This window comes from Drosophila arizonae, chromosome 4 (genome assembly GCF_054131065.1).
Source record: "Drosophila arizonae isolate 15081-1271.41 chromosome 4, UAZ_ARI_1.0, whole genome shotgun sequence".
Lineage (NCBI taxonomy): Eukaryota > Metazoa > Arthropoda > Insecta > Diptera > Drosophilidae > Drosophila > Drosophila arizonae.
Genome location: NC_142924.1, coordinates 12009578 through 12026970, shown reverse-complemented (window position 1 = coordinate 12026970; position 17393 = coordinate 12009578). Strand labels below are relative to the sequence as shown.

The 17393-nt window shown below is 38.3% G+C and overlaps 1 protein-coding gene across 2 annotated transcripts; it reads right to left on the bottom strand.

Annotated features, from left to right (window-relative positions):
- Window positions 1-838: 838 nt before the first annotated feature.
- Window positions 839-17130, bottom strand: Lkr (Leucokinin receptor). Of its 2 annotated transcripts, none has more exons than XM_089467058.1 (8): window positions 16661-17130; window positions 6880-6972; window positions 6206-6408; window positions 4832-4980; window positions 3938-4059; window positions 3632-3858; window positions 3371-3562; window positions 839-2207 (listed from the first exon to the last, which is right to left on the bottom strand). In XM_089467058.1, exons 2-8 carry the CDS (start codon window positions 6953-6955, stop codon window positions 1509-1511), a joined length of 1668 nt encoding a protein of 555 aa, XP_089323184.1. In that variant the 5' UTR covers window positions 6956-6972; window positions 16661-17130; the 3' UTR covers window positions 839-1508. The 2 variants fall into 2 exon arrangements, with proteins under 2 accessions (XP_089323184.1, XP_089323185.1); XM_089467059.1 differs by lacking the exon at window positions 16661-17130 and adding an exon at window positions 10322-11885.
- Between the last annotated feature and the right edge of the window lie 263 nt (window positions 17131-17393).

The following is a 17393-nucleotide window of genomic DNA, read 5'->3' as shown; positions in this document are numbered from 1 at the left end:
AATCATAGCACACGCGACCTTTGTATATGAATTACATGATCTAAATTTAATTTTAAAAGGAAAATATTCCCCAAAAAGCAAAGTTAGAGAAGTAGATCATCAGCAGCAGTATATTTAATTTGGTATTTTTTTTTACAGACAGAAAAGCAATATAGCAATATAGCAGCCAAATATACTCCTTTTAAAAGAGGTCTGACCTTTAGTTTGAGTGGGATTCGAAGTCGAGTTTGAGCTGGGGCTGCGTCCTATTTAAAGGTCTGCGACAGCTACGCTTCAGTCTTATACCCAACCTTCGTACTCTTTTTCTCCATCTGTGGTAATTACTCCATGATATGAAAGAAAACATATCTCTGTTAAACAGTATAGCTTAAGTCTTGCATCTGCTCAAGTATAACTTGAATCACCCTGTGGGGGTCGAAGCTTTGCTGGCTACTTTGCTCGCAAAGCTTTGCCGTTGGTGTCTTAAGCTTTTCCGCTCCTATCAATCTCCGGTTTGCGTACGCGATATGCTTATAAAAAAGCTTGAGTCTTAACTTAACCGCAAAGCTTTCAACTTAAGCAAAACAACTTCGAGTATAAGTCTGCGTTTCTTATAGCAAAAAGCTTTGGCACTTGCTATAAATTTATAAATTTAATTTTCAAATTTCAAAATTTACTGTTACCGTTTGTGCAAAGTAAATCGCTTGGAAATTTGTGGCTCAGTGAATTAATTTAATTTATACAAAGTAATTTATTGATGTGATTTCAATAATTGTGCGGTAATTAACTGACCATAACTGAAAAGCTGAATAGAAAGAAATGTTTAATGATACGAAATGTTTTTATTTATTGTATTTTAGTATGTTTATTTTTTTTATTTTTTTATTATTGATAATTCAATAAGATAATTACATTAATTAGCCTTTTCATGCCATAAAACGTGCACATCTATATTACAGAAATACATAGAAATATTTGTATTGATAGTATTATTTAAAGACTAATTCAATAATTTATCATTTAACGCTAGTTAATTGATTTCATGAGACTATTAATTGGAGTAAATGGCTTAATGCGCTTACAAATAGTTAGATGGGCAAAAAATAACAAATGAAATGCAAATGTAGCGAGTGTATGGAAATAACAGTTATTTCTAAACGGATTCCAACACTTTTTCACTATCGAATATTTATTTATGTATATATATAGTACATTTGTGACTTTTATCCTTTGGCAGGATATTGAAATTGATTATCTCAATTTCATATTCAATTTAGGGCTTACCACTTTGTGTTTCTCCTGTGTCTCTGCGCGATTCCGTGGCCCCCACACACTGACAATAGTCTCTATAATAATACTGTACATGGCTTGCAGCTAGGAATACTCCACACACACACACACATATTCTACTCTATAGACTTATGTAAACATATTGTTCGGTGCTCGCATTTAACAACAACAACATTCAGTTTGCAATCACAATTCATTATTTCGAAATCACAGAGAAATACGCCGTATTTGCGGCGTATTTAGAGGGGCTGCCACAAGGATTCGCTTACGGGCTCCGAGCCGCTGCCGCCGCCACCCGCTGCCGGCTGCTGCACCCGGGATACTTCACTCAGTATGCAGGTTCCGTCACATTCTGTCCGACTACCGAATTCCTGTTCGCAAATGCAACTAAAACTTTCTCGGGATGCGGCCTTAAACAGCGCCAGCTGCGCGCCCGCTCCATTCGCTGCGCCGCCGCCCATGCTGGACGGCAGCTCCTCGCTGGTGGAGGGCAGCTCCATCAGTGCCAAATCATCCTCGCACTCAACCACATTCGGATGCAGCGGTTTGAAGTGATTACGTCGCCAGGGGCCCATTGTCGTTTCGCTGCCCGCAAATGTCACCACAGTTTGATGGCCATTGTTGTTGTAGCTACTGGTGCTGCCGCCACCGGCCCCTCCCCCGCCGTTAGCATTGCCATGCCCCTGCCCATGGCCGTTGCCATTGAAATTGGCCTGATAAGCAGTTCGGGCGAAACTCATGCCGCCCTTGCCATTGCCGCCAGCATTCCGTGCGCCAAAGAAATTGCTGCGTATGCGCATCGATGAGTTGGCGTAGGTGGAGCGGATGGAGCTGGCACGCGTGTGCATCGAAAAGGTGCGCTCATGCGGCTCCAGGCTGGTCTTGAATTTGCAGAAGCACGCCGAAAAGCGCTTGTTAAATTCCCGTTTGAATTTTTCCTGTAAATAAAGGGGGCAACATGAAAATAATTGTTCTGCTGGTATTTTTTAATAAACAAAATTTTAGAACATAAGCCAGCCTCCGCAAATTTTGTAATTTTCAAAGTTAAATTCAGTTGTTATAAAAATAAATAACATTTAAAAATTAAATTGTTTTTTAGGAAATTCTATATGGTTTTAAATTAATTTGTATTTTTTATTTTATTATTAAAATTTGTTTTCCATACCTAAATTATTTTTGTTATTATTTTTAAATATAGATATAGGTTTTTAGCTCAGTATTTAACAAAAACAAAAACAAAAATACTAGAAACGTAAATTTCATATTTAAATTTTCCACTCTCCCGTTACAAATTATACGGCCAAATGACTCGTAAATTTCATAATTTAGTAGTCGAAATGAATTCTAAATTCTGAGAATGGGTTTTACCTGTCGGTCCCAGGAATACCATAATTTGAGCACCAAAACACGGCTCAATCATAAAATTACTTATTATTATTTCGCCCAGATTTGATTGCTTATGGTGTGCCAGCTGGCTTTTATGAAGCAACCGCTCTAACCTCTGCTTCATTGCCTAATTTGCAAGACTTGTCTCCTGCTCAGCGCCTTGGCACTTTCCCTTTTCGGAAGTTGTCTAAAAAGTTTTGCCTCAAGTGAACACACACGTGAACAACAAACAAGCCCAAGTAGAGCAAAAACTTGTTGGGCACATTTGCTTGCTTGTTGCCTTCCCTATTGATTTTCAGTCACGTCCCCCAACCCACTTCACTAAATAAATAAAATATTTGCTTATATTTGAGAGATTTGCCTTATTTGTGCGTCTGCCATCCTGGCAGTCGTGGTCGTAGGTGTTTTTTATGTTTTTCTCTGCGAAACGTTTCATTAATTAAATTGTGTGGGCAGAGCTTAAGCAAATGTATATAAAGTCCATTATAACCGTGGCATTGTTTTCAAATTTCCTAGAAAATAAACATTTGTCATTTAAGCTGAGGTTGTCTTGGCTCTTGAAATACCGAAAACAGCTAACTTCGTTTAACTAAATGCTAAATTGAAGTGATATTCAGCTGTCATCATAGTTTATAGCTGGCATTCACTTTACTTCCCCGATTGCCTAAGTCTATCGGCTTATGGACAATCAGAGAGGAAAGCACTTAGTACTCACATTGTAGATGCCGTATATGAAGGGATTGTAGCAGCTGTTGCTCATGGCCAGCCAGTCGCAGCAGAACCAGACGATGCTAATGAAGTGATAGTCATTGATTTCCGGTATTGTGACATATAATATATTATAGAGCTGCAGCGGCAGCCAGCACAGTCCGAAGATAACCACGACGATAATCAGCATTTTAATGACCTGTAATGAAATCGCATAAGATTATATTCATAATCAAATGGAGTGTGCTCCCCTCCCCTCTGCTCTGACCTTCTTTTTGTTCTTCAGCAGCGTTATGTCACGCGAGTCCTGTGCGTTGCCAGGCGCGTGTGTGCCCCACAGGCGAACCGCCATTTGTATGTAGACGAAACTAATCACGCAAAACGGCACCAGATACTGCACAAAGACCAGAGCATATCGATAGGCCTTCAGCTGCTCGTCAGACAGATTCTTGTTCATGCAGAACGGCCGAGTCAAATTGAAGTACACGTCGTTCTCTGCCAAACGGAAATCACACGGAATGTGTTTAGTTTAATTAAGATGTTACAGGCTCTGCGAATATTTCTGTTCACATACCACGAAAACGGTCCGTGATCTCCTCCACACGAAACGCGATGGGGAACGGCGCGGCGAAGAGCAGCGCCAGCAGCCAAATGCCTCCAATTATGAATTTCGATATGAACTTGCTGGGACGTGCGCTGCTCAAATGCGAAAACATGTTTTTATTTTCATAAGTTAGAGTGCTCCAGTGCGGGCATGCCAGACTACGGGATGTCCCTGAATATGCAGATGAGCTGCTGCTGCTGCTATCTCAAAAGGTACGCAACTTTTTGTATACAAACTTTGAAAATGCCAAACATGCTGTGTTGAATTCTTGATAATATTTTCTTAACAGTTGAATTGCTTCCTAAATTAGTTGTGCACTTGAGCTGCCTCTAGGCTTGACTATAATTTTAAAATTTGATTTTTCGTTACGTATTTTCCGTAAGGGGCCAAGGCACAGTTGTGGCTCATTTGCTCTATAGTCTGCAGGCCATAGTCAAGATAAAAGGCGGACATATCTAGCTAAAGTTTCTTAATTGATTGACTATTTTCACATAAACCATTGTTAAAAAAAAAACAAAAACAAAATCTGTTTCCATGACGAGTGTATAAACTTTTTAATAAGCTACACTTCGAATGAATAAAAAAATCTTTATGACTCTCAAAAGATTTTCGTATAGCATTGAAACAAATTTGTTTATATGAATTCCTGGCATTTGCTTATTTCTGGTGATATTTGGCTGCTTATAGTTAACTAAAACTGACTAATTGATGAATAATTTATCTAAAATACGTAAGGCTACCATTTATCTATAAGCATTCGTATGCTCTTATCTAATAGAAGCTATGAGTTTCAGTTCTTTTCAATACAACCCATACAAGCACATTAAATTGAATACGCAGCAGTTATGAACTCATCTGTCTTACCGTAATGGATTAATTATGGCCCGATGTCGATCGATGGCAATCGCAGTCAATGTGAACACGGAGACGTTCACGCTGAGCGCCTGCACGAACGGGCAGAAGCCGCACATGAAATACGGCAGATTCCAGCGTTGGAGCAGCGCAGCTTGGAACTGAAATAAGCGAAGGACATAAAATATTTAATATGTTATTAAGCCAATTGGGCCTATTAAAATAGCCAAGAGGCGGTAAAAATATCATAATTGAAGCACTGGCCGAGCATGTCCGAGAATAAACAATTAAAATGCGTGCATTCATGTCCTGATTACTTTGCTTTGTAATGTGTCTGTGTCTGTCTGGCTGGCTGTCTGTCTGTCTGGCTTTGCCCAAGCAATTAAATCCATATAATATAGGGCTTACAGCTTGGTAGGCAAATGACAGCGGCTGACATTTAAGTGGTCATGTAAGAAAAACATACTGCAATATTTATATATACATGTGTGTGTGTGTGTGTGTGTGTGTATCGTGAAGATTAAGTGTCTGTCAGCTTAATTGAAAACATTTGGACGAAACGCAGAAGAATGAGATGCTATTTATTTAGGAAGATTTCTCAAGTTGTCCGCTCTTTGCATGTAATTACAAATCGGACGCAGGAGAACAATTAAATTATTTAAGGCAAGCCTTGGCTTTGATACTAAAATGGCCGACAGAATTTTCTCTTCCAACTACTTAACATAAATTTAATTGCGAAATAATTGGCTGGAAATTGAGTTATGCTTAGGATTTTCAAGCAAATTGTGTCTGGACACGAAATGCTAATTCCATTATGACTGGATACGAAACTGTTTATTCCATTATACAAAGTATATTTTTGGGCGAGGGGGGAGGAGGAAATGGACTGGCAGCTGGTTTCGTGCGAAACTGTCAAAATTCTAATCTCAATAATGTTGAAGCGGCGTGTTTAAGCGCCGGAAATTAAATTGATGTTCGATTATAGTGAAATCGATGTTTGCGGCTGTGTGAGGTCATAAAGGGAATATTAACGCAGCAGCAGCAGCAGCAATCGAAAATGAAACTGGAAACTGGGCTAATGCCATTAAACTGATTTATGTGCACAAAGTGTTAACAGCCAGTCGAAAATCAGCGAAACTCAATTTATTTAGCATCTCTGCATGGGTATGCATTGCGTATACGCAATGTTTAATTATTGCTACGCAACATTTAAAACTGCAATGGCCATAATGAAAATGTTTGCCGGCCATGGCTAATTGGCCAACGCGTCCGGTCTGAAAAGGTAGCCATTGTCGGTCAATATTTGCATAATTAGAATACACGAAAAGTATTTGCGTGTGTGCGGGGGTAAAATTAATTTGCAAACTGCATTTACCTGAAACTCACCTGAAACGGTATGCTGAATAGTCCAATAATGACATCCGCAAACGCCAAATTCGCAATGTACATATTGGTGACGGTGCGCATCTGTCGAGTGGTTGCCACCACCCAAATAACCAGCGTGTTGCCAATCACGGCTAAAATGCTAATGCCGCCATAGAAGATGGAGAGTAGAGCCACAATTTCCGCGGGCGCCGCATAAAGACGTTCTGAGGCAAAAGGCAAAGCGAAACGCAAAATGAAAAATGAGCAGTGTGAAAGCGAACGCGTACGCGAAAGAGGGAGAAGAAGGAAAACGCATAAGGAAAATGTCAACAGCAGTGGGTTATCCAGCAGTCATCAATTTAATTATGGAACTGCTCCATCGATTGGCACTTGCAGGAGAAGAGCTCATCATCACTTCAATAATGGAAATGAATTCGATTTGGAGCAGGCTTAGGGAATCGTAAGTGATGTTTAAAGAGCGATTACTGGCTTACTGCAAAGGCCAAAGGCCAATGGCCAATGTATCTAAGCAGCAGCCAAATAAGAAAAAAACAGAAACAAACTTGTCATAAGTTGATAAATGAGATAAATGAGCAAAGCTCACGAACTCCAATATATAGCCATTAGTAAGCTCCTTCCAAAATATGAAAACAAACCAAAAGTAATGCGAGAAAAATCTTGGGGTTAACACTTACCGAATTCCGCCTCTTCCTCGGCGCCTGGCAGCAGCTCCTCATGCACATGCTGATCGTATATTATATCTGATTCCATTTTATTATCGCTGTTGCCTGCGCATATAAAAAAGTTTGAATGGACAAATTATTTGACACTTGCAGAGGAGTTTTGCCAGCCATGAATGAATTGCAATAGGAATGCGAAAACTCAAGCGACAGCCAGCTTGAAGTTTACACAAAGTTGAAATGAAAAGCAAACAAGTTCACAAATCAACACAAATCAACAAAATTAAACGGCAGCCGGCAGCTGGGTCAATTGGAGGCGGCTCAGAAAATGTTATTTGACTCTTGCATACTCTTCATGCAGGAGCTGCTGAGCCGTAGGGGGAGTCATCCGGGCTGCTTCGCATGCCTTACGGTCAGCTGTCAGCTCACGCGCAGACATGTTTATTTTGCATAATTGAAACGACTGCAGCGAGCACTTCGTTTTAACCTGTGTTGGGAAGTTCTAAGTGCGCTCCAGGTGCAGTCCAGTGGATTCAAAAACATTTTGCTAACCGTCAGCTCAGGTCAGTTGACACTGATGGCCATTAAAAGCTGTTAACGCTTCTCTTGACTTGACTGACTTCTAATAAAATTTGGCAATGTTTAGCCACACACACACACACACACACACACACACACACACACACACACACACACACACACATACACACACACGCACAAACAAAGCAGCTCGAATGGACCCCAGAGCAAATCTGTTGGCTTTTTTGTCAAGCAAAATATTTATACATAATATATGCATATATATATATATACCAATATAAACTTCTTACTTTACCTTGCATGCTTCAAAAAAAAAAAAAAAAATGTTATATATATATAATTTTATATGTGTGTGTGGTTATTCTGGGTTCACTGTAAAAATTTTGCTTGTAATTTTAATGAAAACATATAAACTCCATTTTGTTACGGTGTGCTACTCCCACACATGCATATGCATATATATGCGTGTGTGTGTGTGGGTGTGCGTGTGTGTCTGGTTAGCAAAGTCTGAGCGTAATTTGACTGAAGAACCGCATTCACTAAGTTGATTCTGTAGCTTTGATTCCGGGAAATGTTGTGCTTTGCCCACAGATCATACGGCGCATAACTGGGATTCACTTGGACTCAGGGATTGGCCTCAAGGACATTTCGGGCCGAAATTGATTAAATGTAAGCGCAACCCTAAAATCTCTCACATTTCCTTTGACTTTTCCAGCTATTCGCACAATGCAGCCGAGCCTTCTTATTGTCAACAGCTCAGCTGAGTGCTCCTCAGCAAGTTACGTGTGTGTTCACTCCTGCCTCCGCTTCCCCCTCACACGTTGGCTGTCTGAAGGTGTTGCACAACAATGAATGGTTTATAAGGAGCTAACTCATTTAACTCGATACAGCATTTTATCAGCACAAGGTGAACGCAGCCCCAAGCACTATGTACGCGTGTGTGTATGTGTATGTGTGTGTTGGCTTGCGTGTGCTTTGATCCTTGCCTCTTGCTGCTGGCCATAAAATTTCATTACGCCTGCTGTTGGGCATCTCACATTTTTAAAGTCAAACATTGCTCTATATATTACAATGAAAACGTGGCTTTAAGTTCACATTTTGTTTAGCATTATCGCATTATGTAATCAATTAGGTATACCATAGGAAGTGGCTTAAATTAGTTAAAAATTAGGTAAGCGAAATGCTTCGCTGCCAAAACATATTAATTAATCTAACATAAAATGTTTGCCTGCTTCATGGATATAAATTCGTATTAAAGGCCACCAGCCAGGCCTCCCATAATCATTTGCCGAGTCCGGCTTATGGGCATAAAACTCTGCGTGAAAAGTTGTTAAATGTAAAAGCGTAAAATGTTGTTCTTTTGTGCGCCTCAAAGGGCTTCCTGCCTCCAGACAAATGGAGGGTCCTTTCACAGGCGCCCCACGCAGAGGTAATTCCCTTCTCGCGGCCCTTGCCGCATGCATCACAATTTTGGGAATGTAAATATTTGGAAAGCTTATAGAATATTATTGAATGTCGCGAAGTGAAACACGAGTATTCGTCGATATACTGATTTGGCACATCAAAGAACAAAAGTACGCCGTATATGGAGGCACGCATAAGTACTTGACGCATATCGGAATACCAGCGTATGCATCAAAAGAAAATATATTAATAATAAATGTCCCTATTTTCAATTTCTTTAAATAGCAAATGTTCAGTATACACGAGTGAGCTACACAAAAGATTATCAAATAAAACTGAGCAGAGCAAGAGGAAGAGCAAGAGCAGATAGCACACTTCTAATGCTATTTCTGTGTAATATGCTTTGTTTACAATAAAGGCCAACGAAAGAGTAAACCGACTTCGAAATTGGGCTGCATTTGCAGTAGACATTTTATAGGCTCAGACAAAGGAGACAATGGACACAGAGGATGGAGAGCAGCCTTTAAAATATACATATACCAATTTACAGAAGGAGACAAATCTATAAGTGAGTTCAACAGCTCAAACCAGCTCAGCTGAGCAAAATCGTTCCCAGAATGTGCCCAGCAGGCATTTGAGCTATTCAAAAGCGTTCGAATGCAAACAGTTAGTGCCTCGTTTATCTCACTCCCTCATTCGCTCGTTCTCTTTCACTTACTTCACTTTCATTGTGTGTTATTGTCAGCTCCTGGGGCCCACTTGAGCCACTTCCATTACAGCCTGTCATATTTGCGGTAGAGCTCGGCTTTTCTAACAGCACAGCCAAGTCTTTAAGCTGACAACTTGATCTTTTTGCAGCTGAGTCAAGATTTTCGCATTGTGACACTTCATATTGAGTATGAATTAGGCACTGTTAAACTTTAAAAGTAGAAACCATTAGCAATTGCATTTATAATGTCTGTCCCATAAAAGTTGCTTGTCTCGTTGAATTCAATTTCAAGATGCCAAAAATTGAATTAATATAAAGTAGATTCTCCCCCAGAGCTCTTTTAGCTTCTCATTAAAATGTTAAATTTCATCATGGGGCAAAGTTATGAGACGCTAGACTGCGGCTCATTACCAAGGCAATTTGCTGTTCCCTTCTTGGCCTATGGAGAAAACTTTAAACTGCCTTCTCTTCCTGAATGTGTGCTTAAGTTATCAAAGTGAAACGTCATCAAATATGTAGAGGGTATTTAAGTACACAAAGCGGGCTTTCTGAGCCCAGCATATAAGCATGCTGCGAAATAAAAACTAAGAGGCAAAAGTCCAATCAAAGTGTCCCAAAAACCCTAAAAAAAAAAAAGCAAAAGCAAAGCAAACGAAAAGAACATAAGGATAAGCAAGCTCGTGTTACCCGGAGGACATCACAGGCGGCATGGGCTTAATATTTCGATCCAAGAATGTGAGGAAAGGGCGGGGGAGCATGCGTGATGCGTGCATTAAATGTAATTGTAATAAATGCTTATGTTACCCGATTGTGCTGTATATTGTCGTGTCAGGCAGTTGTTGGCGCTAAGCCCTAGGATTCTAATAACTGTTTCTTCTTTATCTAATATTATAATTTTAATTTCGCCCAAAGCTGCACAAGCGTGACAAAATGTAATTAGCAGCTGGGCAACCGCACAATCCGAACTTTAACAAACTCTTTATACTCCCTTCCACAGGTATTTCCGTATCGAATGGCCGACCAAACCGCGCGACTGTGCGTTATCAACTGTGCCACGGAACTCGTCTTTGGCCTTTATCAAGCGAAGGCAGTCAAAGAAGCTCCTCAGCTGCCGCCACCCACAGCCAAAACACAACATGTTGCAAGGCAACTTGTTTGCTCTGCTCGAACATGTTGCAAGCGCCAAGAATTTCAATTTTTTACGCTCGCTGGCGGAATGTAGTCTGAGTAGAATGCACCCTTGTCTAATATAGTGGCAGTATATTTTTGGAACATGCCAAATGTGGGCGAAATTATTTGATTTTAGGTATAGTCTATGACTAGTTAACAGGAGGAGGTAGAGAGATACTAACCTTAAGGAAAGATGTGTAAACTCTTAAGACTTTTTCATTTTGAGTTGCTGCACTAGAATCCGCAAAGATCTCCCCTTGCTCTGCTCCTTGAGCGAGTATTATGCAGCTTTGTGCACCCGATTATAATATTTTTACCTGTGTTTTTTTAATCGCCCGCGAAAGGAAACATTTTTGACATTCCTCAAACAGTGACCCAAGCAAAGTTTAATTAATAATAAGCTACCTAAAAAAAATCATGAATTTGTAATTATTCTTGGCATGCAAATGGTGCTGCCCGACTGAGGGTCACTGCTTCAAGGGAATTAAGTTCAAGGGTTAACTAAAAATTGATGAGTGCACGAGCACTCGAATATTTTTAGTAAAGTCTATAAATATAAGCAGACATTAATTTAATCTACAAGAGGCACAAAATTAGATACGATTTCTCGATAAATCGGCAAGTAGTCCAAATGGCATGAACAGCTTGATAAGTGTTTTCAGCTTTGAATTTCAAATGACTCAAGTGTTTTTCCGACTAAAACTGGCAAAAGCCGATGAGAGCATTGATTTCAGCTCAAGAACTACTTAACGAATAACAGTAATTCATACGATAATTTTCTGTTTAAGCATTCGAACATAATCTCTTATTCTCCCTGCATGGCTTAACTGATTCGCTGTGCCTGGGTATTTTCATGCATATATTATGGAGGAAAGGATTAGGTAGCCGCGATACTCTACCTTGTCATAGACACAGACGCAACTGCAGCAGTCGTTGCGTGAAGGATTACATAAAAAAAAGACTCGGGTAACGAGCAGCGGAAACTAGTCTGTAAAAAGTCAACGAAACTTTAAGCAAATCAAATCACAATACGCAAACTCATGGCATATAAATGAAGCCTTGGGCTTCCTTCAGCAGCAGCTGTAAGTTTTCTCATGGAAGGTTTCATGTGATTAAAGGGAAATGTAAATTGCCCAATAAATATTGAGATTCCTTTCAATTCAAATGTTTGCCTGCCTAGTTATCAGATTTCATGCTGACTGCTAAGATGCGTTAAAATTTAATTATTTGTGCTCAATATATATTTAAGCTTAGCAGCAGTAGCTTTGTGGCACGCACAATGCGTCGTATACGTAATCTGGTTTGTGAAATTGCATTTCGCCGAAGTTTTGCAAAAGCCCTTCACACACATGCCAACAAAAGAAAATTTTCTTTGTGGATTTAGCCAATTTGAAACTCGGAGAAAACTGTCTGGCATAATAAAATAATTTAGGTGAATTAAATTGCATAAAGCACACTTTGACTGTAAAAGAACCTGCGCAAATTAAGTTAAGCAGCATAATTGAAGAGCTTAGCACATACAATGACACTGAGTCGAGACACCACATTCATCACACACACACACATACACAAATACACACAAACGAAACGGTCCAGAGACATACCTAATAAATATTTAATGCAACCACTAATTGTTACTGGACGACATTCCGTTCTGCTGCGATAGCAATCGTGTAATGTGAGCACCGTAATAAATACATATTTACATAGTTGCCGGTCAGTTCGTCCACGTCTGAGCAGACAAATTTTGACTCGAGGTCAAAGGTGGTTTCTATTACAAATGCTGTATTTGAATGAAGCAAACTAAATGGCATTAAATGTCTGAAAGCAGAGCGAGAATCAATGGAGCTGCCGCTCAGAACGACATAATAGCTTTCTCTCGTTTGATGCGATCTGATTGAATACTAATAAAATACAAAACATTTCTCTGAACTCTGCTTGATTTGAATGTTTCGCTACATAATTGTTATTTCGGAGAATTATTCCAGCTACCTCTGTTTGCTACATGAAAGCAAAATTCTACTCGTTGCCAAACCAACGGAGCTGCAAATATTATCAATACTTCATCTGCTGCTCTGCATTAATAGTTTCCCCAAAAGCAACGCTATATCAATTAGCTTCGCCACTCAATATATATAGGAAAAAAAAAAATAAATAACAAAATTCACAAACATTTTTCATTTAACTACAAAATTCAAATATGCCAAAGTCAAATAACTTTCATCATTTTGCTGATAGCTTAAAAATTTACTGCAAATAGAAATGCGAAATTAATGCAGAATGCGAATAAAATAACTATAACGATAGCAGAGCAGATACTGTGTAGGGACACTACTTACCGAAGACAGAGATAGAGATGGAGAAAGAGTGTGAGGGAAAGGGGGGAGAGTTTAGTAGAATAAAAATTGCTCATCTCTTTCTGTTTGCATCCAACAGATCCCATTCCCTTGATATCCTTGCAAAACGAACCACTGTATCTACAGGGTATATTCAAGGCAAATTGTGCATAAACTTGCAGACATATGCAAAGTCCCCCCGGTCATGCCCAGCTCTTTAGCATATTCATAGTCGCAGCTGTAGCCAAGAAACAGTTATATTGCTTTAATTGGATTTTCTCCTTTCGAATATTTGCAGAAGAAAATGCAGAAAATTACAGATTCAACAAGCGGAAAACAAGTGGAAACATTTATTTGCTTGAGTTACCGATTTGCCCTTCTGATATTACAAATTCAATAAACTCATATTCAAGTGTGCACATGAACAGGTTAGCTCAGACTTCTAACTGAACTTCAGGCTTTTAGTCTTTTAGACTTTCTGGCCGGAATTTTAGGAGGCGTAAATGCAAAAGTTGGCAAATTAATCTGCTTAATGGCTGAGCCAACTTTTTAAATCGTATTACCGATTCGTAATCCGATCTTTTTCGGGTTTCCTTTTTACAATGACATTGTCCGAGGATTCGCAGCACAAACTGCACCTTCACAATTTCATTAAAAGCAGCTTATACGCCGGCCAATTTGCATGAAAGAAAAAGGAATTCTCCGTCTATTGACAAGTGGGAGAGAAAATGCACAACAATTTTTAAAGCATTTTCTTTTTTAAAGCTAGCATTTTATAATTCATAAAGGAACCACTTTTTTAAGTGCTTCGACGTCTGCCAAGGGCATTCACCAGCAGAGCTAATAGTCTGCCTTAATTTCGTTTTCATTTTCATTTTAATTTTTCTGCGAAATTAGGCCTTAAATAAATGTATGCAATATATTTATTGCAGCGCATTCTGGAAATTTACCGTTGCTTGCTGCATTTATTAGTAGAGCTAAAAGCTTTTCCTAATTTACTATATACATTTTTCATTTTATATGTGCAATTTTTAAACATTTACTATGGTTCAGAGTTCGTCTAGCACATTTACTAGTAAGCGTAAAAGTTTTCCTTAATTTAATTCTACATTTTCTATTAACTTTTTCGCAGCTAAGCTCACCTCACATTAAATATGCATGCCTGAAATTTTATATTTTACACCTCAAGTAGAGCATTTGAAGCACTTATTGCTTGCAGTTCGCCACTAATAGTTCATGAGCGAGCGAGCACTTAAAGTGATTCAGCATATATGCCCACACATAGGTAAAAGTTTTCATTAATTTCATTTTAATTTCTTTTTTTATCAACTTTTGCAGTTTTTCCTGAAACGCGAAAGTTGGCTCATATGCGATAAGCATTTTTTAAATGCGTTAAATTGCAGTCTTCAACTTAGGTAGGTAAAAAATTAGGTAGTAAGAAACCTGTTTAAATAATATATTAAAAAAAAAAAAAAAAAAAAAAGAATGAGTTAAATTGCAGCCCAAATAAGTAGGCTATGAAAATATTTAAATTATTTATTTATTGCCGCTTATTATCCTGTACTCCATAGTGCATCTGGTAGTATGAATGCACTAAAATTAGCTAAATTCCTTTATTATCTTAATATATACTCCGTAGAACTTTTAGGAACTTCAGGCATGCAAATATTTGCATACACAAGTGCACTATGAACATTTTAAGCAGCTCGCTAAGCCTGCCATAATTCCTGGAATTTTAACTCTTCTCACGACTCACTTCAAATCACTCCGATGATTAATTATCCCAAGGGAGTTAAGGCTAAGTATGCCTAAGTATTTCTTAGGTGGAATATCGCTTACGCAAATTAATTGTTTCCACGAATTTTTGGGCTACGTGAATACTCTGAATTTATGTCCATTTAAATGCAAGTTGATTTGAATTACTTTTCGGCTTTTAAAGATTGCCTTAAAGGTAAAAGTAATCCCTAAAAATTAATGCAATGGTCTAAAACGCTTCAAGCTACTTTCAATTATTTTTATTTTAACGAGCTTAATTAGGACTGAATCAATAATAATAAATAAACAATTGATGCTTTAGGCTGAGTGATGGAACAATATTTAAAATTGTGCTCAATTCGAATTGGCTTACAAATGATGTACGAAAAAAAAAAAAAAAAAAAAAACGCCAAAAGCCACAAATTTCACGCCTTGTTCTACAATTTAATGGCTCAATAAACTCATTTCCTTTTGAGCTCTATGTGGAGCGTAGATGGACGCCATGCTCATAGCGCATAATTACAGTTTGTTGAGCGTACACTCTCATAGTAATTATCCCTTTTTCTTATACTCTACTCCACTTCACGCTTGGCTGGCCTTTTATAGTTTAACTGCTGAAAGGGTGTAGCAACACGTTGCACAAACGACTGCAACAATGGCGAGCTGTTGACGTAGTAAAATCTAATATTTAAAGCCAAACAGGTGAGAATTCTGCAAACGGCCATATGCGATATCATAATACTCGCTTAAGTTTTAATAGGAGATGAATTTATAATACAAATGAAATGCTGATACCAGCTCTTAAGGCAGGAGAATGCACGCAGTTCTCTTTCTGATTTAAAATTCTGCTTATACTGAATATATAAAAACTTGCTAAATTCTAAAACTCTCTAAAACTCTCTCTCTCTCACACGGTAGCAATAATTTTATACAGACTGCAAAACCCAATATACTTCACTCAGTTCATTCACGGGCATAGAAAAAACAACAAATTTCCCCTTTGTTGTGGCAGGTATTGATTTTGTTACAGCTGTACATGCTCCGCTCTTTGCCCTTACGAAACCGAAAAGTTTTCAAATGGAAAATGATTTGTGTGCAAATGTTCGTTATCAATTAAATAAATAACAATAAGTATTAACCTTTAATTTAAATATTTTGCATATAATTGAGTGCACTTTCGGCACTTGACTTTCCAATGTTTTCATTAAACAGTTTGTTTATATTTCCGCAGAACAAAACAAAATCTTGAACAAAATATTTATTAAATTCCGCGAAAAAAAAATCAAACCACAAACTTGTATCCGCAATAAAGTGCCTATGTATTCTGAATAAAGTAAACAATGATAGATCATGCCATGCCCTATGTTGATTTTCTCTTTTACTAGGAATACATACATATGAATAGTTGAGTGCCCCCCGCAAGGCACGCAACTGCTGCAAATTCATTGATAAATATTTCAGTGGAATCAATTTTCTCATCCATCGGTTAATTGTCGAACGCAATGAGAATTTTATGTGTTTTAAATTGTATGTTTTTATTATTTTTGTTGTTGTAATTGATATGTTTATTTTGCTGTTTCTGATATGTGATCGGAATACTTAACCAAATGACGAGCTGTCCGAGTAGGTTTAGTATGCGACATGGCGCATTAGATAAACACAGCGCGCAAATGCATTTAATACTCTTAATTGTAATGAAAATTAATTTGCATTGAAATGCACTTTGATGCCAATGACGGAAAATGCATATAACTTTTTTTCATTTTTTCTATTTTTTTGCAAAATTTTTTATTTATTTTATGTTTTCTTATTATTTTATTATTAGTGAAACGCCGGCAAATAATTTCCAGTTTTTGGCGTGAAATATTAATTTATAACTTACCCAGAAATTAATTACTGCCAGGGTTTTAATTTATACGAAGTATTATCACAACAAAAATAACAATAATAATAATCAAACTAATATTCTATTGCTGCTGGTCAAATGCAATTAGCTTTTGGTTTGTATTTACGCAATTTTCGTTATAGATTTGGTTGATAATCAAGCGTCACACTATCACACATATACTAATTTTAAGTGTGTCTGTCCGTGTATATTTATGTTCTTTAGGACTCAGTTCTATGCAAATTGAAGTCCAATGCCAAATGAATGGAAAAACAGAACAGCGACACAATAATTCACTTAGATCAAGAAACGTGATGCCTCGATTTTTATCCGCTTCGATATCTTGTCGATGTGTTACAATTTATGTATTTTTTTTTTTTATTTTTATATATAATAAATACACGCAGCTGTCAGCTCGAGCGATCGCAGCGGAGCAGTCGAGCAACCGCACAATGAAAGCGCACAGAAGCAACTGATGGCTGCGTAGCCGTTTTTTGGGCCGGCAGAAGCGTATGCGCTTCTATTGATTCCTCGCACACAAGCATAAACAAAGGCTGGCGCGCGCGCACACACAGACGCCGGCAGCAGCAGCAGCAGCAGCGGCGGCGGCGGAGCAAAGCAAGAATACGCATACGTCATGTGGTACAAGCAAAAGGCAAGCAAGCACAAGCAGGTGCAGCGATATCTTAATCAATTTTCGTAATGAACACCAATAAAAATCAGATAGCGG

Bases quoted from the DNA above. Each gene is read 5' to 3' on its own strand.
- Lkr (XM_089467058.1), bottom strand. From the start codon at position 6,955: ATGGAATCAGATATAATATACGATCAGCATGTGCATGAGGAGCTGCTG. The intron at 6,409-6,879 runs GTAAGTGTTAAC...CTTTTGCCTCAG, and splicing joins CGAGGAAGAGGCGGAATTCG to AACGTCTTTATGCGGCGCCC. The intron at 4,060-4,831 runs GTAAGACAGATG...GCATTTGAGCAG, and splicing joins GCCATAATTAATCCATTACG to CGCACGTCCCAGCAAGTTCA.